This window comes from Prenolepis imparis, unplaced genomic scaffold (assembly GCF_030444845.1).
Source record: "Prenolepis imparis isolate NDT839.2.m4 unplaced genomic scaffold, iyPreImpa1.0 SCAF_11, whole genome shotgun sequence".
Lineage (NCBI taxonomy): Eukaryota > Metazoa > Arthropoda > Insecta > Hymenoptera > Formicidae > Prenolepis > Prenolepis imparis.
This window is the reverse complement of record NW_028141169.1, coordinates 2,342,584-2,368,005: the sequence shown is the minus strand read 5'-3', so window position 1 is coordinate 2,368,005 and position 25,422 is coordinate 2,342,584. Positions and strand designations below refer to the sequence as shown.

Below are 25,422 nucleotides of genomic sequence, written 5' to 3'. Positions count from 1 at the left end.
TCTTTCCCCTTTATCCTCCTCGACCCTTCAGGACCCGCCGGTTCGGCCCCCGTTTCTCGACGTACGTATGTATGTACCATACGTGGGAATCTCTCTCTTTCTCTCTGGCGTGGATTCAAACCGTCGATTTTTTTTTTTCTTACATGGCGCGATAAATTTCGCGCGATCGTATCCAAACATTGATTTTCTTTCCCTTTCTTTCAAGAAATCAATTCGCTCGCGCGGTGTCCGAGCTCTCTTTGTCGGATAATGATCGGTCGGCGCAATATGTTGCGGAATGTAATTGCGGCTCTCGGCTCGAGCGCGATACTCTGACCCGGATGCATCGCGCTCCGACCGCAGAAAAAAATTGCGACACGCGACTCTCCGCGCGCGTCCGCACACGCTCCTCGCTCATTAATCGGCGGGCTGTGCGTGACGCGGAAAGCAAATCCGCGTTACTAAATTCAGAACGTAACGGTTTGTTGAGACTACCGGCCTAGGACTCCCGCCCGGATTTTTCAGACTACTACTCCTACGATTCCGTTCGAGGAATGTTTAACGAGAGTATTTTATTCGTAGCGAGAATAGGAGCGTAGATAAAAAAATCCGTGTGGTATCTTCCACTTACACCGGCGTTCTCCGACAATTACACGTTTCACGGATATCGCGGTAGCTACTATATTAGCATTTGTGCAAAAAAAAAAGCATTCGCCGTGGCCTTTCTTACATCGTCGATAGCGTTTAACGTAAATTTCACCAGAATGACTTCTATCGCGCTGTGGGCTTTCGTGGTCTCGGGACACTCCTGCACGAACACGCCGGCAATGCTGAAATTTACAGCGTTGCTTCGAGTACAAATTCTTTATCGGGACAAAAGAAACCCCACGGTAATGTTCGTGCGACCGTTTTCCTTTGGTGAAATCGATTTTGCTGTTCAAAAGGGAATACCTGAAAAATATCGAGCTCTCCTCTTCTCTCCTCTCTCTGTTAGACGTGTCATCCGTTTCCAGTTTGTGGGAAAGGCAGCGGTCGAGCCAAGCTGCACCATGCATAAGCATAATATTCCAAGTAGTATTCCGTGAGTAGAGTTCACGATGAAAGTGCAATCTCTGCGCGATAATGGGTGGACGATTCCGAGTTGTTAAAATAGTTTCTCGATCTTGCGAAATGTCGTCAATGACATATCTTTCACGAATTCCTGAAACAAAACGCATCCCTTGTCAGCGACAGCTTGATGTCGATTCACTCTCGCAACACAAAAGCGAATTATTATTTATGAAAATTTTATTGTCAATATAAAATATTCATACCCTTCCTGCATTGCTACTCATCTCTTTGTTATGACCGTGTTTCAAAATTCACTGCCAGCGCTGAAAATGTATAATATACGTAACGTGAACTATATATAGATTTTCAGCGCTGGCAGTGAATTTTGGAACATGGCCTATATCAAGTGTCTTCAATTCTGCCAATATTTTTTTACAACTTTTCAAAAGATAAATTTTTAATAAATTGAAAGGCAAAAAATTTAAACCACTTCTATATCGCAAATATTGTTTGGCGTTAAAAATATGAAAGCGATTTCTTCAGCGAGACGTGGGGTGTGAAAATACAATCGTTGTGCGTTTCGAAGTATGTATTACCTGGTCTTCTCTCCACGGTGTTCGATTTCTCTTTCTTTCTCTCTTTCTCTCTCTCTGCACACGATAATTAATTTTAACGATTTAAGATTATATCCGCCCGGTAATCTTATATGTCGTCAAGACCGTAGGATACGTTTCACAATCTTGCAGTCATACTATATTCGATTTCTTCTCTCTTTCCTGAAAATTATATTATTATTTATTTTTTTTCTCATAACAATTATATATTATTTATTTTTCTCATTAAAATATAATTATTTCGAAAAAGATTAAATCTTTAATTTAAAAAAAATTAAAAAAGGAGATACATATACAGAAGGAAGATTATCGCCAGAAGATACTCACATGACTAATTTCTACGACAGACGTACACAATGCAGATAGCTTAGATAAAATCACAGAGTTACGAATTGCACGCGTAATTCGAGAAATAGGAACGTGAGAAATAAAATACAGCGCGGTCGCGACTTCGTTCTATTCGCAGGCGCGGTCTTTAATTTGATTCGATTGCTCTTCGAGAGAGAATCAGCGAGAGATCCAAGTTTGGCGCTGTTTGCGCAAGATTACGTCTTCGACACGCCGCGTAATTTTGCTCTTCCGTTGTCCGATTCAATGGCCGTAAACGATGATTAAGTATCGACGATTCGCCTTACGTGGCGTGTAATCCGCCTTCGTCTTGCTCATGTGAATAGAAGACGGATTTCGCCGAGAGTGCTTGCCCGATTAGGAGCGAGACACAATCAAACGTGAAAATAAGACACACACAACGAATGCAAAATAAAAAGTATAGTACGCAATTTGAGTAATATATAACTAGGAGAAATGATCAATTAGATTAGGACCAACTGATAAATAAGTGATGAATATTTTGAATAAAATCTTGAAATAAAATCATGAGAAAATAAAATTCGCTCGTACACACATTTAAATTAGATACCAAATTCTATTATTCAATCATTTTGACTTCTAATTTATATCTAATCCGATTTATTGTAATTTAATAATTATTTTCCTCGACACAATTTAGTTAATAAACGTGGAAAAATTCTCGGAGAAACACGAGATATCTAGTTCTTGTTCCTTATTCTAACATTTCAATATTGTATATTCAATATTTGTTTTAAGTCTTTAAAAAGATAGAACAGAAACTGCGAATGAAGCCGTGTCGCTGTTCAAGCTTTACGAAACGAAGTCCCGATCGCGACCTGTTCCCAGAATGTTATTGCTAACGTTCAGCCGTACGTGACACTTACTTGAATGAAATTTAGCATGCGTATCGGCCCTCCGAGCTGGGAGAGGCAGGACCCCGAAGGTCGTAGCCGACGTCGCTACTTTTATGAGTCACGCGAAAAATTTGCTTGTGAAAATGCGCGCGTCGTTCTACCTTCTTTCCTTACTCTTTCTTTCTCATGTTCTTGTCTTTTTCTTCGTTTGCTTTCATATGTGACGACGATCGTATGCGCGAAGTCTTTTACGAGCTAAACCGCGAACTTTGCTCGCGGACAAAGAGTTCGCTCTGTACAGGTTTAACTTACCGAATAACGAAGCCAGTTAAATCCCTATGTAAAGGCGCGAAGCGGCGTAATCGAGCTAACTGCCGTAATTAAATTAATCTCCGATTTCGAACGTATATCGGTGGTGTTAAAATCTCCTCACAATTCTCGTAATTAGCGATTTAATTCCCAAGCGATTCTCGCGAAGATCGACGAATGTTGAAATTGTCTTGCGTGTCGATAACGAAACTTTGCTCCATGTTATTAATTTCACATTTGCGAAACCGTATACTGTGTTATTTCGCTAATTCCGTTTCGAATATCGCCAATTATGCATATCTGCGTAGTGCGTGCCGCGGCATGCGTAACGGCACGGGAAATCACGCTAATTTGGTTGAATGATATTAATTTGAAATAGTTCTTGCTCCAGACTATTCGATTTCGTGAAATTTATTCAGAAGAAAATTTCTAAAAAAAAAGAAAAAAAAATTAAGCCTGTCAGCTTCTTTTATGCACTTCCCCGATTTCCCTAACGTCGGCAAATTTATTGTTGTCGGGAAGTTTATTGTACACTTTCAAAAAAGATCGTTCGACCGAAAATCAATCTTCTCCGCTTTGTCAATGGACGGTTTGTTTCACCTGCTCTTGTCGGGCTAATTCGGCCATGAAGAGACTGCTAAGCGTCACGAGCTGATGCCCTTCGACTTCCGGCGGATGTGCATCGTCCTTGCATCGGCGTTTCTCTCCCGCTTTCCTTGCACGCATCTGACTTTTTATTATTTCAAGCAGCCTTCTCTTTGAGAAGCAAGTCTATCTCGCTTCTACTTTGTGTCTGGGCTGTATATGATAAATGTATGATCGAATGAAGACGCACGAAACACAAGTTGACCTCGTTCTGTTCTTGATTTCAAGCCCTTTGGGCCATTTGTGTCTGCTTCCGTAAAACTTGTACTTGATAAAAAAAAGTAATATTAATTTAACATAACTATTTCAAACACATCTGTAAAAATAGTATTTACAATCTCTCTTGCTTTCAATCGAATTATCTGTTGATTTGTCCAAAATTCTACATATATACTGCAGACTACTTCTATATTATTTCTTTATAAACAGGAATTCTTCTTTTGTGCTATTCTGTCACTACACGATAAGAGAGTCATCAATTAATCGATTAATTTGATAGAATTCTTCTCTCCATAATTCGTCTATCTAGTCTAGCGTATTAACGAAATTAAACTGCGTTTATGGATGCAATTACGTACTGCAAAATTCTCTCTTTGCGTTGTTGTATATTGATTCACAAAAACGATTCGTCTGGATACGACACGAGCTGTGCTGTGTCGTCAACGGTTGGTTACGACCGTTACCAGGAGAGGACTATAGAAATCGGTTCGCACCTGCTCGGCCAGGTAAAACGAAAAATCAATCCCCAGAACCCTCGTGAGCCCTGAGCCCTGAGGTCTGCAATTTATACTTTTGGTCCTTTATTCTCGAAGAAACCTCGCTGGTTTTGGTTTTCTAAATCTAAACTCAGGAATTTTCTTTTTCTTAGTTTGTTACTCCTCGTTACAAACGTGTCGGTTCTATTGACACGATAATCATTATGCATCTAAAATTTTCCATCGTCATGTAGCATGAATAGATATTAATTATTAAAATTCGTATGTTTTATAAAAATTTAATACTAATTTTATCTAATACTCTTGCGTGTTTTATCCTTCACATTTTATGCCAAAAACTGCAATTATTTTTCTACAGAAATCTATAGAGAGATATAGAGAGCTGCAACGAAACAAACTTAAACATAAATTTAGAGTCGTGCATCAAAAAATTTTTTAATTGTATACTCTACAGTGAAGATTTCGTGATAAAGCGAAAAATGTTCAGCGATGAGATTTTTATAGAAAACATTTTTAAAAAAAGAATTTAGAAGGAGATTAATGTCGAGAATGTACGGAAATACATTTCGTGTCCTTAGTTATATTTCCGTAGTTAATAATATCTTTACTAAATGGCTTAGCGTATCACAGAAAATAGCTTTCTTTGATATTGTTGCTTTAGTTCCATAAATCCATGCTTTCCCAGTATCATTAATAGATTATCTATAGGTTCTAAAAATAGATCCAGATAAAATTTGAAAGATAATCTTTTGTCGAAAAATTCTTGAAGATCACGTCTGAAGCTTCTTGAACCTTCCGCTGAACCTTCTTTTCAGAACCTTCTTTCCTTCTTTAAAATTTTATTCTCGAGTTTTTTTTTAACATTTTGCATGAATTGTTGGAAAGATGTCGCTTTAACAAACAATTTTCTCGTATATCTGTCGGAAATGAATTTGTAATTCCATTAATTAGAAACATTCTCACATGGAATCTCTAAAAATTTGAAAAATTTTAAATTTATAACTGAGTTTTTTTACAACTTCCGTCTCTGCTTTTCTTCGTATTTCTTTTTGAATCTATTAATTACAAATTTTAGAATGAGATTAAAATAAAAATAAAAAAAATATTAAAAATCTCAGATATCTTTCTCCAAAATGATTCGAACGAAAATACGTGCATAAAATTTTTTTGAAGAATCTTTACTAATGGACAACGCGTTAACGCTATTAAGAGAACATTTTTTGTAGAATTTTCTTAATTATATAATTTTAATTTTTTATTTCTTTTTTTTCTAATACGAGCAGCTTCTGTTATATAAGTATCGCGCAATAATTCTTTTTTAACTGTTTCTCATTTATGCATTCTTTAACTTTCATGTCACATTATTTTTTTTCTTATTACATAGTGTCAATGTAGTTACTTTTCTTGCTGTAACCCTCTAGCTAGTTATTGATGATGTATCAATGATGCTCGGCGAATTCACCGAGAATGCGACATTGCAACTGCGGTCGCGCATCAGGCATTGAAGTCTCCGCGCGAGACTAGATAGTGTATAACGATGATCAGCAGCGAGGACGCTGCTCGAAAACGCAGTCGCAATGTGGTTTCGTCGACATATTTATGCTCAACATATTTATGCTCAATTTATGGTCAACTTTTCTCTAGCACTTTTAGGGGAAATCTGATTTTCTGCTATAATTTTTGCACTTTTGAGATATAATAATTCAATCAACAAATCTTTGATCATTTATAAAAAGAAATTATTCTTGCTTAACTCTGCAAGTGTTTTATTTATTTAACGAGATATATAAAATAATAAAAAATATATTTGTGGCTTTTAAATCGTTTCTCATTTATAATAAAAGAGATGTTCAAAAAGACGTGACTTTAATTTCCAAAACAAATTCTTCAAAGTACTCTTGTGATCAACAAGTATATCTTGGAAAGAGTAAAATTAATCAAAATTAATTATATCTATTATTTTAGTTAAATTGCAATTATTTTCTAATAGTTAAGAAATAAGATGTTAAAAAATATTTAGGAGAGATTATTTGTTACTAAAATATTTTAAAAACACTTGTGATTTTTTAATACGAAATTCTTGTACTAAAAATATAGTATTGGACATTAATATATAACATCGTACAAGTTATAAATACAAAAGGAAGATTGATTTCTCAAGTTGACCGTCGCCCGGAGCAAAATATCTGTTAGATTTCAATATGCATCGCCGAGCATCTTTGGTTTTCCTGGCATGAATGCGAGCTAGCAGACGGGAGCTGTGGAAAAAAATCAGATTCGCAATGAGATAAATCTAAAGAGAGAACAAGAAAGAGAGAGATAAATATATATATTTCTGCTGCGAGAATGATTCGAAAGAGGCAAAGGAGTACTCCGATGATGTCATCGGTCGTCGGATACTCGCGCCTACGCTTTTCTCTCTTCTCGCCGGTTTCTTCAAGTATCGCGTGCGCTCCTTCTCCATTCGTGCGCAATCTAGCCAAGAGCATCGCAGTCTCCTCCTGTTGAACTTCTATCTCTTTCTATCTCTTTCTATCTCTTCGATCCCTCGAGAGATCCTCAGACCGTCGCGCGAGGACGAATCGAGCGATATAACGTACCGAGGACACGCTCGAGTCTGCCTCCATGTCGGTCCACGTTGTCGGTATATACCGGTTATGCAGATGGAGCTTGGTCTGGACCTCCTCGACAATCCCGCCGCGAGAGAGAACGCCGTCTCCTTCTTTTCTTCTCTACCTTCTCTTCTCGCCTGTTGCTTCCTCACCTCCCACCTTGTTCCTCCACATCTTCCTCTCGTTCTTCTTATTATTTTTCTTCTTCTTCCACCTATAATCCTCTCCGTCTCCTCTTGCTCCTCTTCTCTTCTTCCGTTTCTTCTTTTTCTTTTTCGCGGTCGCCGCCGTGTGGCTACTCCTGTCTCCGGCTCTCCGCAACCGGCAATCGGCGCTGCTTTAGTTTTATGTGAGGCTATCCGGATGTTCGTATGTGAATCCTGTCCCTCTTTCCACTCATCCTCTTCCTGTTCGTTTTTTTCACCTCCTCTCTACCTTGTCGTCGTCGTGAAGTTTCTCTCGTGGCCGTTAGAACGGTTAGGAACTGCTTCATCGCGCAACTGGCCAAGATCACGCGGTCTCCTCCGCGAGTTATTTGCGGAGAACATGCTTTTTCGTGGACTTCTTATCGCTTTCTACCGCCACCGGTTCAGGAGATGACGATGAGTCGACGTCTCATCGATCGATCTCATTACACAACGTCAAGGCTTCTGTTTTATCCGGAAATCACATATCAGTAGATCTCTTTTTCAACGCGATTGAAGACTTCTTCTGTTGTAAAGACCTGTCCAAAGCGCATCCTATAAGGGGATACGTGGCATAACGTACCATACAATTTTTTTATTCAACATCTTCGAGAGATAAAATAAAATTCGACAATTTAACAAACGAACGTAAAAATAGAAACGCAAGAGGTTTGTTTGAGAAAAAAAAAACTTCAACGTTACAAACATCATTTCGACGAATATAATGCATATAAAATTGCATTTTTGAGACATGATGCATCGAACGGGTTCTTCTGGGAAACAAATTTCGTGCTCCCGAGAGAGCTTCATCGAAGGCGAACCGCCTAATAAAGTATACGAGAGCCGGATGGAGGGCATTGCCGATCAAAGCGAGATAAACGTGAGGTGGCGAACAACGGGCGCATAAACGCGACACGGCAACCGAGCATAATCGGGAGATTTACTCTCGCCGAACGGAACCGTGTCCCGTCGATTCGAGTTTAATCACGCCGATCGGTAGGCGCGTCGTCGTCGTTCTCATCGATAACATCAATCGGGAATGCAACCCGGCGTTATAACGGTAGCGTTCACCCCGTGAAGGAAGAGTATACCTTTAGCGGTCACGAGCTCGAGAAACGTAACTCACAGTCTCGGAGTAGAAACGCCGTTCGCGAAATAAATCGCCGCCATCGTCACTCGGTAAATCTGAACGATGCCTCGTTAAATCGGCACGATTGTCCCATTCCTCTTGTAAGATCCCAGCACTTTCCAATTCCATGCGCCACGTGAACCTTAATTGGAACAATTAATAATTTTTGTCGATAAATCTTATTCTAATGATCCGTTTTCTATGCACCAAAAATATATATCAAAATTTTTCGAAATAGTCTGCAGATTGAGTGATGATTTTTACGCGCCTGATCAATCAAATTGCTAGCAATTTATTCATTCGGTAACATTTTTTTAAAATAAATTCTCTTTCCATCTCTGAAGATGTTTTTTTTATTACAACAATTTAAATAGTTCGGCATGCATATAAATAAGAAAAGTGTTCCGCAAAAACATGTCTAGCATCAGTTATTAGAGATTAAAACTAGTATAATTTGGCTGAATTCATTTTTATTAAGTGTTATATAAAGCATGGAAATATATCCTACGCACAATCTGAGCTGCTTGAAATTATATCGATTTTAATCCGCGTTACAGAGCGCTCGACGATCAAAATGCAATCGCACATTATATCGCGTCAGTCCGCGACATCAAGATTGACATCGCGACAAGCCGATAGTTTGGCTGCTCGCTCGCTCGAGGAGGACAATTAGTATTATATCGTTCGATAACTGGTTTTTGCAATCCGGTAATAATAGCGCCACACCGTATTCGGGCTCTCGCATTAATCAGTGTCCCGGCCTACGGAGCGACCGCATTAACTTCTTCGCAACAATACTGCGGCCGTAAGAGCCGCGACGTCTTGGCCACGGAAATAGTATTGCGGTATTCTGGTTGAGTAGATCCCTCGCCTAAGTAGCCACGCCGGTAATTCATTGCCTTCCATTTTTCTACCGCGAAAGAAATACACCGCGATGGTCGACAGCGTCTCGACCACCGTTCCATTTTCCGTCTGAACCGCCCGAAGACTTTGATTTACATTATCATTATCGGTCGTCGTTCGTTCGGTGCTATCAGAACGAACCGGCAACTTTCCAGATCATCGACTTCCACCGATCCGCGATTTCGAGGATAATCGAACGCTGCCGTAAGCATTGAATGCACATGCGATTACGGAGGAATGATTTTAGTATCACGTACAAAAGTTAAGCTCGTCGTGTGTAATTTTTTACGTTAAGAGAACTTAGAAACTTGTTTGCTTCTACAAGATCGATATTCTGCAATATTGCATATCCAATTATTGTAATAAATTGAGACAAGAGACGATTATATTGTAAATATAAAAGTGATCATTTTCATTCGAGTATTTATTTAATAAGAGCATTTTGACAAATATATTTCTAGACAATTTATTTCTAATTGATACTAACTTTTGATGTGACTCTCGTGCAAAGAGGTGTACGAACTTTGAAATTTTTCATCGGCATGCGAGAGAGAGGCAATAATGCTTGCGCATGGCACGTGGTTTATTTGTTGACTGCGAGAACGTGAGTTGTTGTGTAAATAATTGGCACGGCTGTCCGCGTTTGTCACGCTTGCTGACGAGGCTCGCTTACTTGTCGGGTTACTAGACGATAGTTCGCGTTCGCAAAAATGAGACGAAGATGGTAAACGAAAAAAATATTATTTACCAAATTTCGAGTTTCGAGCATCTCTCTTCATTGAAATATTGTAGATATTTTTTCGACCAATTGTTTTGTGCTCATGCACTTAATTTGATTTTTAGATTAACTTGGATGTGCCTGAAAAAAATGTTTGTTCCGTTAATATTACATTAATATAATACTAATATAATATTTTAAAGAAGAAGGATAAATAATTAAAATGCCAAAATATATTATTTTTAAATATCTCCATATCGACAGCGCTTTAATGCAAGGAATATTTATCTTTCTTCTTTGATGAAGAGATTTATATGAGGAAGATAACAAAATACTACAGAGTCTTGTCATATTTAATCGTACAAATTGAATATCAGTATTCTGGAATGGGATGAAACACTCAGTTTTAAAAAAGTTTAGTAAAGAACATATTTAATTTTCACGAATAAAACGCATTTATATATTCTTTATTATAATGATTTTATACCATTATCCTTGATTTTTTTAATAGCATCACATCAATTAGCACGATACACATAATAAATTTCGAATAATTTGTGATGCCAATAGCTATCATTTTTTTATATTGTACATTACAGTAAAATAAAAAAATTAAAGGACGTTTCTAGCATCGCGCTCGAAAACTGCGAGATTGCTTGCCGAAAACGTGGAAATCACGTAATATTCCGCGGACGACGTGGTGCCTTTCGAATGCACGGAACGCTTGTGGAATAAATTTAGGCGGTGCTCGAGCAGAAAGCTGATCCGCCAGCCACGACCAACGTTGCGAAACTACTTTGAATACCGACGTGCGACAGAACTGTATTCAAAGTACTTATGTCAGAGTAATACGTGAACCGTTTCGCGCTGGTCGCAAAATGAAAAATTCAAGTAAATCACGATTTGATTTACGAGGCGACATTGGTGTAAATTTCGTCATCGAAAGCAATATTTCGAGCATCGCTTTTGATGCATGTTGATGATAATTATCGATCATTAATTATCGTTTTTATCAAATGTATCGTTAATATATTTATCGCGAAGATATGCAAATTCTTGCGATTACGCAAATTTGCAGATTTTCTCAAACGATTGCATGTAACTTTGCATGTCGTTCTCTCGGTGAAGCTCGCGAACAAGTCGACTTTCATCGGTCGTAATTTCATTGACATAATTCCGACGTGAGCATATCTTTACTATGAATCTGCGGTTTCCTAGAATTATGGCGATTTCGCGATTTTCTTTGAGCGACCTTACAACGATGTGCACGCGAGAAAAAACGTTCCGAACGACTGATGCAGATATATACGCGCGTCCATTGTATACGCGTCAGTCATGCATCTTCCTTGACTAAGTTTTCGCATTATCGATGGACAGCTTCATAGGTCACTGCCATTTTCGTTCTCGTCTCGTTCGTATCGAGAAATAATTGTCTACAAGAGATGCAATGTGCGCGTGATGCGCAAAGCGTGCGAGAAGAGTCTTCCCACGATAATATATTTTCAAGTTGCGTCGAATGTGTGTGTGTTCAATAATGTATTCAATTAAAATCCTCTCCGTTTGTGCGTGCACGCTGAAAATATACGGCAAAAATCCTTATTAACGCTCGATCGAAGAAATTCTTTGCCTCCACTAAATCATACGCCGTTCTCTCGATACTACGAGCAGATAAGCGCGATATAAAATTATCGTCGTGAAATCTGCGAAAGAGATGCGCCCCGAACATACCCTTTATCAATACTAAAACCTTCGCAGGTACATCGTTCTGCGTGATCGCTATCTCATTGAATTTGCATCCGGCAGTGTAGGATTTGAAGAAAGAGAACACCGTGTATCAGAACATTCAATGTACGAAAAATTATAAATTCGTATAATTTTTTTCATATGTGTCACCTGATTTCCGCTACGGTGTTTTTACAATATCCGCGTTCTAAAAAATAAATTTTTATATAATAAAATTAAAATACGAATTTCCAGATATTCTTTCAATTAAAGATGAAATCCGTCCTATATTAAATTTTATTATAAGACATATCAAATTTGATAGTACACTGAGAGAATTTTCTTTTATAATTTACTCTGTAAATCATGGTAATCATGGGACAATATGGTATGGAAAGAATTTTATGAGAATTTCTCTGATTAATATTTATCACAATAAAAATAATATCTATCACAATAAAATATAAAACATATATTTGATTAATTTTACTAAACTGCATAGTAAAATTAATCAAATATATGTTTTATATTTTATTGTGATAGATATTATTTTTATTGTGATAAATATTAATCAGAGAAATTCTCATAAAATTCTTTCCATACCATATTGTCTCACGATTACCATGATTTTTGAAATTCTAAAAATTCTCTCTGTGTATAATATTTTTCAAGTTGAAGACTAATAATATTGTGCGCGTATGATTTTTGGTGCTTCTTCTATCTTAAAAGGTCTACAAATCTGATAACACATTTCTCCCAGTCGGCTTCTCTTCATCTTTATAAATCTCTCTTTAACAATTTGGGAGTAACAACAGGTATATCTCGGATAAACATTAGAAAAAAGGGGTTCCCTGTACAGTGGATTACACTTCTTTCGTAGAAGATATCTGTGAGATAGTGAAAGAATATTCGAGCACCCCAATGGAGCCCATTAGGATCCAAAGGCAGTTGGGCCAGTTCTCTTCTCTCCCGCGCTTCTTTCCTCTCTCATTCCTCTCTCTTTCTTTCTCTCTTGATCCACGATGGAAGAGAAGGCGGGGGATGGTCGGCCGGTCAAGCCACATTCCGTACGCCAACCGACTCCTTGGGACCCTTCCTCCCCCTCTTTGGTAGACGGTTCCCTATATACAGGCTCTCGCCTCTTTATGAACCACCACGATATGTGCCCACGAAAGAGCGCCAATATTATTTCGACTACGCGCGGCTCCATGTAACCTTGTCAAAGTACGGTACGGACGTCGCCGAATGTCTGCTTCTCGTCGCGGCACCTCTCCACCCGGACGAGTTCCCGTCTCGAATAAATAATATGCTGTATCCGTCTGAGTTGGTCCATTATCTACCCAATCATATGGCAATAATAATCGATGCTTCGCGGCTCTTTGCTCGGCGATCTGTGTATTCTTACAATATGCGAGATTCTTCAGGTTTCCCCGGGCTTCTCTTCATATATCATTTTATTCACGAAGAGATGAACTAGAGTATTTTTACAATTTTTATCAGATAAAATAAAATATTAATGCATGCAGAAAATGTCGATATGATTTCATAGTTTCAACAGTTGTTGGTTAACATTAAATTATGAGCTAGAATATTATGTATAATTATGGAAATTGTTATCGCGTCTCGAATCTACACATTTTCCTTTCATTTTCGCGCGATTTTTCATCCTCGCTTTCACTCCTCCATTTTTCCCATACACCAGAATCTCTTTCGCAACAGCTGAGAGATTAAGGCAACGGGTATATATTCAACTTTTCCACGGTACGTCTGACTTATTCTGAATGTGAAAACCGGCTCCATAAATAGCCGACCGGTATGAAGACGAAGCGAAGAAAGAAAGAGAAAAAGAGAGGGAGAACGAGAAAGAGTAATAGAAGATATCTAGGTCCGGTTTCGGAAGGTTCAAGATCCTCGCGCACACCTTTAAAAATTTATAGATCGTCACGAGAACAATTTACATTGACGAAATATCTCATCAGCTTATAGCTGACAATGAGCTCAATTTTCGATCGCGATATTCGAAGGAAATCTAATGAAAAATCGAGCTTAATCAAGACAAAACATGATTACCAGATGATATCCGCGCGATTAACGCGAGTACTTGTGTAATTATTATCGAGTAACAGATCGCGATAAGTCCCATTACAATATGTCGATTAATGCAGCCAAGAATTTACGCTTGTCCGAGTTTCCCTTAACGGCATGTGAATGATAATGCAGTCAGCTGTGGTTAACGTGCGCAATACAGTTAACGTAATTAGCAGATACTATCGAGAGACATGACCGCGCCTCACGCCTGGTTCGTGCGAGAGAGCACACCATTATATTTCCGAGTATGTATCATAACTTTATCTCTGAATAATATTACCGCGAAACGGTAGTCCGCGATGACTACACATGCAAGACATATTTCAAAGTCGTAGACTTCATAACTTTAGTTAGATGAATAAATGTATATATTTGAGAAGCGCAAAAATTTCTCTCTCTTCTATCTTCCTCTTCTTACACGTATATAGACTCGCGGTTAAATTATTCAAAGATATCGCATCGCTCACGTAATCTTATGTATTTGTCGGCTTCAAAATAATTGTACATGACTACTGCCTTCCGATCGGATAAAATCTTTCGGCCTCAACAAATCATTACCTCCCTCTCGCCTCCCATCGAATTCATCAGGAATTATACATTGTTAGTTTATAAATAATGTTCATGACGTGGCGGCAGTTGGATAAAATCTTTCGGGCTCATGTACCATTCACAGATGAAGCTTAACGTTCTCTCTATACGAGAACAAAACGTTAATAACTCTCAGGCAACACCCTTCGACCTTCGATAGGTTTACCTTCAAGGTCCGCGATATGGATTCGGTACACCTACCTACCTACCTACCTACCTACCTACCTATCTTCCGAGCCGCCTACGACACTTTGCGACCGCCTCCGAAAAATCTCCACCCGAATGTCATTGCTAAACCTTCGGGTCGAGGCTCCGAGGAAAGTTCCAGAGATCTCCTATACACGTGCGAAGGAGAGAGAAAGAAGAGAATTCGCCCACGCCAGGGCGCCATAAAAGCTGAGTTGAAATCTGCCCTTCTCAACCGCCTCCATTATCGCGCCACCACTGGTTTCACCACCGGTGCATTCTCTGTCCCTTCACCCCTTTACGGCCTGTGTGCGCCGCTCGCTTCTTCTACTTCTTCTTCATCATCATCTTCTTCGTCTTCATCTCCTCTCCCCCCCCTCTTCCTCCTTCTCTTCATCTCTCGCCATCCATCCGCGATCTTTGCCTTCTCATTCCTCTTCTCTCTGACTTCTCGTCTCGCCTCCGCTCGGGGGAGAATAGGGGGAGGCTACGCGGGGTCCCTCCACACAGACCCGTCGCGACAAGCCACGTCGAGAAGGCCCAAGAATGCACGGACACCGCGGCGTGGAAGGCGGTTGGCTACGGGCCCCACGAAGGGGAAACCTCTCGAGAGAGCCGGGTTTCCTCGACGGAGAGCGGCGGAGGACCTGCGTCAAGGGGGGGAAGAGCCTTCGCGGGGCCTCGAGGGCCACTCCGCGACCCGCCGGGTGGACGGGGAGAGAGGCTGGAACGGCAGGGGCCCCAGGTAGGGGCCGGGAAGTGACCGGATGGCCTTGGTCCCGAGACTTGGTTAGTTACCGCGCGGCCGACTATAACCGGCCGTGCCACAGGGCGGTATCTCCGATTTCGACCGCTTTTTAAGACGACCGGACCACGGTCCAGGGTCCGACTGGCGGAGAGAGGGGCAGGGTTCCGCCGGACGGGGAGAAGTACCAAAGGGGCGACAAGACGTGCTGACGGATACGCAAGATGCTTACGCGTGCGCGCCGTTCGAGAGGGAAGAATGAAGCTGCGAATGATGGAATTTTTGCGAAAATTTTTTCCTTGCACGCATGATTGCGCGTACGCAGAAACGTACTCGGCGATACTTTTGTTTTTACAGGGACTTTAATTAAGTTCTTACTTTCTCTCTCTCTCTCTCTCTCTCTCTCTCTCTCTCTCTCTCTCTCTCTCTCTCTCTCTCTCTCTCTTTCGGAAATTCTCATCGCGGATGAAAGAATGTTCTTATTAAAAATATGTTACAAGAAGACAGTCGTATCGCAGCGAGTTGCAATAGAGAATAATTAAGATAATTTATGATTTGCTTGCTCATATATATTACAAAATAAAATCTTTTATACAAGTTACAACTCGCATTCGTATCGCAAAAACGGATTTAATGGTTTAATTGTAATTTATTATCAGAAAAGATTGACACTTGTGATATTATATTATTCGAACGATATCGCGACAACGAGCGTTAATAAAGTATGCGTAAGATTAATATTTCATTTATCTCGACAAGCTTTTTGTCGGGACGTAATGATTAATTATTATTGTAGAAAATTCAGAATCCTATAATTCTGTCTGACAGTTATTTTGTATGGTCGTATGACAAACTCGTCGTATGACAGATATGTATAATGTGCTCCTAAGAATTGCATATTTGACGCGTGATACATTCGAGTAACTATATATGTACCTATATATAGAGAGAGAGATTTATATATTATAAAAATTTATATATTGCATATATATATATATTTAAATTTGTAGATACGATTGCGTAAACGCTCCGCTAATTGCGCAAAGCATCAAACGCTGAAGAAATAATGAGGAACGTGAAATGCAACGTGTTACTCGCGCGTCCTTCCGCTCTCGTCGGCTTCTGTTTGTCACTGATTTCGCGGAGAATCGATGCCTACGTCGTCGTATAAATTGCGAAATCGCATTCGTCAGACTCTTCGCGCATCGCCGGGAGGGACTCCTGTCCGGAGTAAGAATAAATAGCCTGGTTACTTATCCACCATCGCGCTCATTATTGCTCAACAGGGGCAACTTATGAGAGCACAAGAAGGTATATCTGCGCAACGCGTACAATGAGATGTACTGGGTGTTTAAAAAAGTTTCGTGCTTTCAAAGTATTCAAAGCCGGATAAAGAAGAACATTAATCTTTTTTAATATTGAAAACATTATTAGTTTTTAAGCTGTAAGCGATTGAAAACGAGAATCTTTTAAAGATAAATCGACTCCATTCTTGGCAAGAAGCTGCCATGGAAAATGGAATTTGATACACTATATGCAATAGCGCTTCGGTTAAATGTCTATCGAGTTAAATATCTTTTTTTCAATGAGTTTGCAAAAGTTTTATTTGCGATATTGCCAGACAATTTCGCCTAAAAAAAATTCGATGCTTCACAGATCAATTTATTTCGAATTGCAATGAAAAATTAGCATAATGCGCGATAAGTTTAAAGTTTCGCAGATTAAGGAACTATTATAGATTTCAACGATTATTTTTTTTTGCGTTGGGGAATTTTCGGATATAATTTCTTTGTCTCTTCTCTATGAAAGTGTAAACTCGATATATTACGAAACTTGAGTTCGCAGTTTTTAAAGTAGAACAAGAATGAAGACATTATTATTACATTGTATAAACCGTGAACTCGAATGAAACGAAAGAAATATAATTTTCAAACTAATCATTTCTTAGGTATTTATTAATCCTCTACTGTCCAATGTAATTTTAAAATTACATTAGTTTTTTGTTTGATCTTTTAGATTCTTCTTCGTTTTTCAATTTTAAAGTTGTAGAATGGAAACTTGTCTCTACATCTTTGTATTTCTTTTGAAGAAAAGTATAAATTTATTATAAAATATTATTTTAGTCTCGATTTATTCACTAAATATATTAAACGTTTGTTAAATAAATTAACAAATAATTTGGTCAATAGAGGGTTAATTTTATTTTTAAGAAATTTTAATCGTAATTATATATTTATTTAAATTATTCACCTTCATGTTACATTTGTCTTTCAGATGTGGTACTTTATGTGATGTCCATTCTTCATATTCTTATGTGAAATGTCGCCATGAAATCGGAGGCTCTAGTTACAACGTGCTCAAACTCGAGATAAGACAGAGCTCCATCGCCGTCTATGTCGCTCTCTTCCAGAACTTTTCGACACACAGTAGTCATCTCTTCAGCGCTTAGCCCACCTCGAGTCAGCTGTCGACAGGTGCGTTCCAAATCACCCATTCCCAGCACTCCGTCCTCGTCGAAATCTGTTCACGGAAAATTACATTGATCGTGAAGATGAAATATAAAAAAAACATATATTATCAAAACGAGAAACACGAACTTAAAAATGATAATTAAAACAAATATTTTCTCGAGGCTGTTCTTCTTTATATATATTGAAAATACATTTTAATTCACTTAAACTCATCCAAATAAAATTTATTAGAATTAAAAAGCAATAAAAATATAACGAGACAAAAACGCAATTTATGAAGGAAAAACGTCTCGCTCGAAAGAGAGTATATAATTATGACGCTGCACGTCGGCAAAATCGATCGGTTGTTCCGTGCAAATATTCTCGTGCATCATGGATGTCGTGTCTGAACGCCGTATGTACTTCTCATCCCACGGAACTATAGGTACAGCGAGGTCGACCTCCAGGCTCTCTCACGGTTCGCTCGTCCGTCCGTCCGTCCGTCCGTCTATTCGTCCGTTCGTCCGTCCGTCTGGTTCACCTGGTGGTCCATACCGTAAATTTTAAAGGCGTAAAAGACTTTCAGATCCCGCGGTGCCTGTTCAGAGAACACGGACATCATCTCGAGGAATTCCTCGAAGCAGATTCCTTCGGAGATAGACGTCGAGTGTCCTGGATCCTGGCGTTGTGTAAAGACCTCCGAGATCCGTTCTCTAAATGGATTTTCCTAAAAATGAAAGAAGAGACAGACTCTTGCACGTCGGTGAAAAAATTCGATAAAAGTAAAAAAAAGTTGTTTTTATTTTCAGCTTTAAAATAAAAAATAAATATAAGTATATATATATATAGAATAATTAAAATGGGATAAAAAATTCTAAGAAACTCATCTTATATAATGTCTGACATAACGTTATACTTTACATATGTATATAGACATATTTACACATGCGTATATACACACATATGCAGAGCAGAATATAAAAAATATACATTTTAATCGATATATTTTAAAATATATATTTTTATAGATTTCTATATTGTATAATTTTCTCAAACATTAACATATAATAATAATAATAAACATTATTTTCTCTTTTTACTAAAATAATTTGATATAAAATAAAAATTCTCTCTATAAACATATTTTTTATTATGTTCAAAACTAATTATATATTTGAAATATAAACCTTCAGTTCAGGAATACGAGCTAAATATGACAATGGTAAACGAAGAGACGATGCTTGTTGCGGCGTCATAGTACGCGGTATCATTCCAGAATCTCCTATCTCGCGGAATCTCTTAAATATTCTGGAAGAAAATGAAAAAAGTTTCAGTAAAATAGTGATATATCTGAAATTCTTTTACACTGATAATATATTATGAAGATTTGTGAAAATATTACCTCAAGATTTCTTTGCGTGTAAAAAAAGTACAATCCTGATAATCTTCAAGTTGTTCTTCAGTGAATGTTGCTATTTTATTACCCATTGTTATTGCTTATTAATTTTTTTATTTTCTCGCGAATATTGGATTCTAGAATATTGTTATATTACACAGATAATTTTTTTACACATATTATTTTTTTACGAAAAAAATTAATAAATTATATATTATAAAAAATTATATGGACAGGAATTATGAAGCGATCGGATTAAAAAGAGTTGTTACATTTACGGAAGAACAACGAGGACTGTTTTCGCATTCTCGATGTTCGATACGAATTCGCAATCTAATAACCAGGGTGTGTCTTGCCACTCCCATCTTTAGGGACGTTCTGATACGGAATACTACTTCTAATCCTACGAGGGATTATGACCTACTTGTATACTTTGTTGTGAATTGTATAGCAACAGTCGTTAATATCAACATTGCACGAATAGTCTAATATTAATCCATACAATTTTAGGAAAATGTCAAATTTTAATTTTTGATTGTATAAGATATATATACAAGTGTTTTAGTAAATATATTATTAAAAGCTTTATTGTATAAAATATTGCAAGTTTAATATAATCGCAATAAATATCAGTATTACTGAAATTATGTTGCTGAATGTGTTTTATTTATCATATAATAATTTAGTTTGCCTTCAAATATAATTATCTTCGTACGCTTCTTTACAATCAGCCAAACTATGAACGCATTCCGTGAACTCGTCTTCCTCCAGTCCGGAATCCACAAAGGCATGCAATTTCTTGATATTTCTTATCCTTTTGGTTTGTTTAAGTAGAGATTTGTACATTGCCGCGATACTATTACCACTATGCATTCCAGCCATCACCGCAACTGAGTTCACATCTAAGAAAAAAATGAATAGTATTAATGTTCATTATTATCTTTGAAAGTATTAATTAAAGAAGTATTAATTATACCTGTTCCTATGGGCCACTCGGCGATGTTACCATTCTCGGTTACATTATTATTGAATATCTTCGGATACGGTAAAGAAAGTTTCAACGGTGCCTCGATATTGGATAAATGTGTAGCTGACGCGTGACAGGTGCATGCCAGATAGAATGTCATCATTTCGTGTACACTGGAGCATTTATATGCTGGTTTTGATATCTGTTTGTTAGCTTCGTGAAGAGGTCGCTTTATTCTGTCTTCTGGAATTCCACGCAACGCTATACTTTGCATATTATTATCCATCGATATGTCGCAGCTCGGTGTCAGACTGGTCCATAGAGGTCCCTCAAATTCGTCCAATATGTCTATTAAATCCATCTTTAATTTCATAGGGAATGGCAGATTCAAACTAGTCGCCGCTGCTTTGCGACCTAACTTGTTCAGATCAGCACATAAATCAGATAAACTGACATTTGGATATTTCTTAGTTCTATATCTTAAGGTCAATGTGTCCAAAGCAGTCGCTAATATCGCGCTACTGTGATACTTTAGTTCTGGGCTATATGTTACGTTTTGGAATTTACGTGAATTGGCCGCGAACGGCCACCCGACTTGCCCGCAAGAAAGTGGACTGTAAAGCGATGAATACTCTCCAATGTGTTGCCAGCACAGTGCTGTATTGACAATTTTAATTAAATCCGACGCACTGGGTTCGGCATTGTTAAAGTCTAGACACGGAAATGCCAAAATACTCTTTCCGTACTCATCACGTAGATGCTGAATGCAAGATGCTCCAAGACCAGCAAAACCATCAGTAGAATCCACAAGCACCTATTTTTTTAAAAATAATTATGCTCACAATGTATCTCACGATATATAAATAATAATTGTAATATAGAACATATAATAAAATGTATAAATATATACCTGAAATCCTTGCATCAAATCACATTCTTCTACATATAGTCGTATTTTGTCTGAAAAGTCATCGGAGAATTGTTTTGTAGTCCACAAATCGCGACCATATGTGAATATATTGAACGGCTGTTGTGTACAATTGTGTAAATATTCTTTGATAACTGTCACTGTTCTTGGATGAAATAACGGTACAATATAGTCGACCCATGACTTTACATCATTTACAAAATTGAAAGTTTCAGAATTCACAGTTTTATTTGATTCATTCAAACTTTGAATAAAAGGTGATACAGGACTAGGTTCAGCATTGGTAACTTCCAATTTTGCATCATCCCATAGCAGCTGATCATCTGAAGGATTATCTGTTTTATATAAAGTACCTTCCTCACTCAGATAACCTTGTGTTCCTTTTAAATCTGCTATTAACAATCTCGGTGTAAATGTTACCTGTTTCTGAAACACAATTGTTTCATTGTAATTACTATTTTATATCATAATATTTATAATCAAACTTTTACTGGGGACATATGCAACTTTATTAATTTTATTCCAATTAATTTATTATGTAGTTTATTTAATATTATGTAAAACACATTTCACAGTAAATATGTCTACCCTTCTCACATTGATTTTACTGCTATATTTGTAACTCTTGTTTTCTTTTTATATCTCTCTCAACTGTACTAATAAAAAATATTGTAACTAAATCTTTAAAGAAATGCATAGTCTCTACCCAAAGCAAATTAAATCGATACAGGAAAAAAGTGTTATTAATATATCTGCACATATATGATAACACATGTCCAAAAACAATTTTATTTATTCAATTATACTTACTCGCATATTTTCACCTTCTCTATACAAAACATCATGATTTATTTCGGATGGGTGTTTCGGATCGTATGTAAAATTAGACTCCTGCAATAAAAGTCGCAATAAAATGTATCGCAATCTTTAAGCATTCCAAAGATATGTTGAGATTTGTAATTAAAAATAATATCACAATTAATACCTGCAAATTCCACCAATGCGCGCCGATAAAATTAGAATAATGACCCAATTGAATGGTCAATATCTCTCGTGTTGTCATTATATTTTATTTCTTACAGAAGAATATATGATATATTATAAGATTCCTTCTTCCTTAATTGTTTACTAGCTTTCCGTTTGTTGTGGGATGCGGAATCACGATTTTGATATTTTGAGGTTATCTTCTATCTATAATACACACAACAATCTCCATTTCCATGAGACATTCAAAATTAGATAGAAAATTTATAGGGTCTTTCTAAAATTCTCTATTCAATAACCAATCAATGGGTGCATCCAGAAGCACGATCGCTCACCGAGCGCTCATTGAGCGGTTGTGCTTCTGGATGCACCCAATTTATCTGGCAAATATGATGGTCGAATTCATGTGATATCGGCTTTAAATTTTTAAATTTTACATACACACGAATGAGAATTAAAAATATGCCAATGTAATGAATTCGATAAGCTCTGCGAATTATTTACAACAGAAAATCTTAATTATTCCTCTTATTATATCAAAATCTTATTATACATTCGATATTTTGCAATAAAATTAAAATTATTATATGCAATGATTCTATTCAATAATATGTTAACAATGTACGCATATTAATTATTTGAGCATTGTTATTAATGATTATATGTAGTTTAATACAAATGAGCATATATTTTAAAATATGAATTTTGAACATTTCATATTTTATAATGATTCTTAAAATAAACGAGCTAAATAGCGATGAACCTGTAAAATATGTGCACATAAGTAAATATAAATATATAATCATTGTTTGATAGAATATATGTTGAATATATTTTTTCAGTTAAGGGTCGGCAGGCGACATGGTGGAGACCTCCAGCGGCCGGCCGGGAACTACGGATTCGTTTATTCCATATTTTAGCCAAAATACTGAATGAATCTCATTAAATTTAGGAGATTCTTAATTAGTAGGATTGTCCGCAAGTCGGTAAAGAGCTATTTTTTTGAAAAAAAGATGAAAATAAAATTTACATAAAACTTGGGGAAATGCGCAGCTAGCAGCGGGTAAGGTTGGGTTAGCTGCGAGCCCGTATTTAATTTATTATAAATTTTTAAGAGCGAAAATGCAAAATCCGGCTCTTTACCGACTTGCTTCATTATATAAAGAATATATTTAAAAAAAAATCACGAAGCTATGTCACTTATTTGATGAGAAATCTGGACAATACGATTCTCACTAGATCTAAGGAACTGGGGAAATTTTCGTGGTAACATACTGACAGCTTGACAAGGAGAGAGATAATCGTTCTGTCTTTGTCTCTCTTGCATCGCGTATGTAGTAGCGTCCATGTAGGCACAAATACTAATATGTTGAGCACACGGATGCGATTATTGAAAGATAATGTCAACAAGAACCGGCTATCGTATTACCTTTGTTTCTCTGTATATGTAAAACGAGGATAACGATATCTTAGATCTTGCTCCTAACAATATCTTCCAATAATTGTATCTTATTGTATGCCGTATCTCGCATATATTATGTATCTCAAATTATAGAACAATGATTTATTAAATATTAAAATATATATTTTTTAAGGATTATTATATGTATAATTTAGAAAGAATATTTAAAATATTTATAAGTTTATATATATATGTATATATATATGTATATATATATATATATATATATATATGTGATTGACAAGTATGTGTTATCTTGATTTCTTATTGATGTTACTGTATAAAAATATCAGCTGCATAAAGAATAATATAAAGAACTTATGAATAACATATAAATAGCTCAATGCAAGGTGTTCGGTCTATCACCCTGAAAACTTTTGAGTTCAAGTCTATCGGTATATATATATATATTTTTTTATATTTATTATTATTGGAATATATAGAAATTATTAAAAATATATATTTTTAAAGGCGATACTTAAGAATTTTTAAATATTGAAAATATTTCAATAATTTTACAACTACAAATACATTGTATATATAAATGCAAAAAATTCGGTAAATAAATTAATCCAGTAATAAATCTCTCTCTAAATCAGTAATCAATATATATATATATATATATATATATATATATATATATATCAGGGATCCGGACCGAAACAAAATTAGGGTTCGGTTTCGGTAACGGTTTAATAAAATATTGAATAACTGTTCCGGTTCCAGTTTCGGTTTTTTGATAAATAAAAAAACCGAAATCGTTTAAATTATGATTTTTTCGGTTACGGTTCCGGTTTTTAAAAATTTTTACTTTTTGTTTTTCTAATTAAATTAATTTCTAAATTATATTACTTTAAAAAATTATTATTAATTTTTATGACATAAATAAACAACACTTCATATTATACATAAAAATATATTTAGATATAGGTATATATAATATAGATACATATATAAATATATTTTCATATGTCATAAAAATTAATAATAATTTTTTAAAGTAATATAATTTATATATACTTTATATATATACTTATATATATATATATATATATATATATATATATAAAACAGAAAATATAATATCTTCACAGCTATCATTATTGCGATAATACATACACGTTTCAGAACATTTAAAAAATAATTATAATTAAGCAATTATTGTAAACGACCCAACTGGCTTAATTGATCTTTCTTAATTCGATATCATATATAAATATACAGACTACGTTTCGACCTTTGGTTCAGGTCCTTATCAAGTCTAAAATTAAAGGATAATACTATATAGAAGGAATCATTTTATAAAAGCATAGCGCAAACCAAGTTGAAAACAACAATTATTATAAAGTAAATGATTAAAACATACCTTACTTAAAATTTTTTCCTTTTTTCAACATGTTACAATTCTCTCATCTGTATTAAACGTTTCGTGAAATGAATATTTACATGACTTTAAATGGACAACCTTTAATATTTTACATCGTGAAACACATACTAGGAAAAGAGAGATAGCTGAAATGTTTTATATAAAAAAATTTAACAACACGATTAACCTACATAAAGACAGAGAATTTAAACCCTATTTATGATAGAATAATAAAGGATGTCTAACTTAGTTCGTTTTTTACCATCTATACGAAACGTTTAGTACAGAGAGAATTGTAACATGTTGAAAAAAGAAAAAAAATTTAAGTAAGGTATGTTTTAATCATTTACTTTATAATAATTGTTGTTTTCAACTTGGTTTGCGCTATGCTTTTATAAAATGATTCCTTCTATATAGTATTATCCTTTAATTTTAGACTTGATAAAGACCTGAACCAAAGGTCGAAACGTAGTCT

General features: G+C 36.3%; 2 protein-coding genes and 1 long non-coding RNA gene across 3 annotated transcripts in view; 1 reads left to right on the top strand and 2 right to left on the bottom strand.

Moving 5' to 3' along the window:
• LOC145943177 (uncharacterized) overlaps positions 1 to 17,797 on the top strand; it is a 34,957-nt gene extending 17,160 nt beyond the window's left edge. Inside the window, exon 3 of the long non-coding RNA XR_014426490.1 lies at positions 17,669 to 17,797. This is a non-coding gene — a long non-coding RNA (uncharacterized LOC145943177). The remainder of the gene's footprint in view (positions 1 to 17,668) is intronic.
• LOC145943172 (calcium and integrin-binding family member 2) lies at positions 16,514 to 19,381 on the bottom strand. The gene is made up of 5 exons (XM_083050645.1): positions 19,247 to 19,381; positions 19,032 to 19,152; positions 18,400 to 18,571; positions 17,645 to 17,914; positions 16,514 to 16,615 (listed from the first exon to the last, which is right to left on the bottom strand). Exons 1-4 carry the CDS (start codon positions 19,330 to 19,332, stop codon positions 17,697 to 17,699), a joined length of 597 nt encoding a protein of 198 aa, XP_082906771.1. The 5' UTR covers positions 19,333 to 19,381; the 3' UTR covers positions 16,514 to 16,615; positions 17,645 to 17,696.
• Positions 19,382 to 19,884: 503 nt separating this feature from the next.
• Mst (misato mitochondrial distribution and morphology regulator) lies at positions 19,885 to 22,348 on the bottom strand. Its single transcript, XM_083050639.1, has 5 exons — positions 22,121 to 22,348; positions 21,946 to 22,026; positions 21,118 to 21,561; positions 20,217 to 21,021; positions 19,885 to 20,142 (listed from the first exon to the last, which is right to left on the bottom strand). Exons 1-5 carry the CDS (start codon positions 22,196 to 22,198, stop codon positions 19,934 to 19,936), a joined length of 1,617 nt encoding a protein of 538 aa, XP_082906765.1. The 5' UTR covers positions 22,199 to 22,348; the 3' UTR covers positions 19,885 to 19,933.
• Positions 22,349 to 25,422: the final 3,074 nt, after the last annotated feature.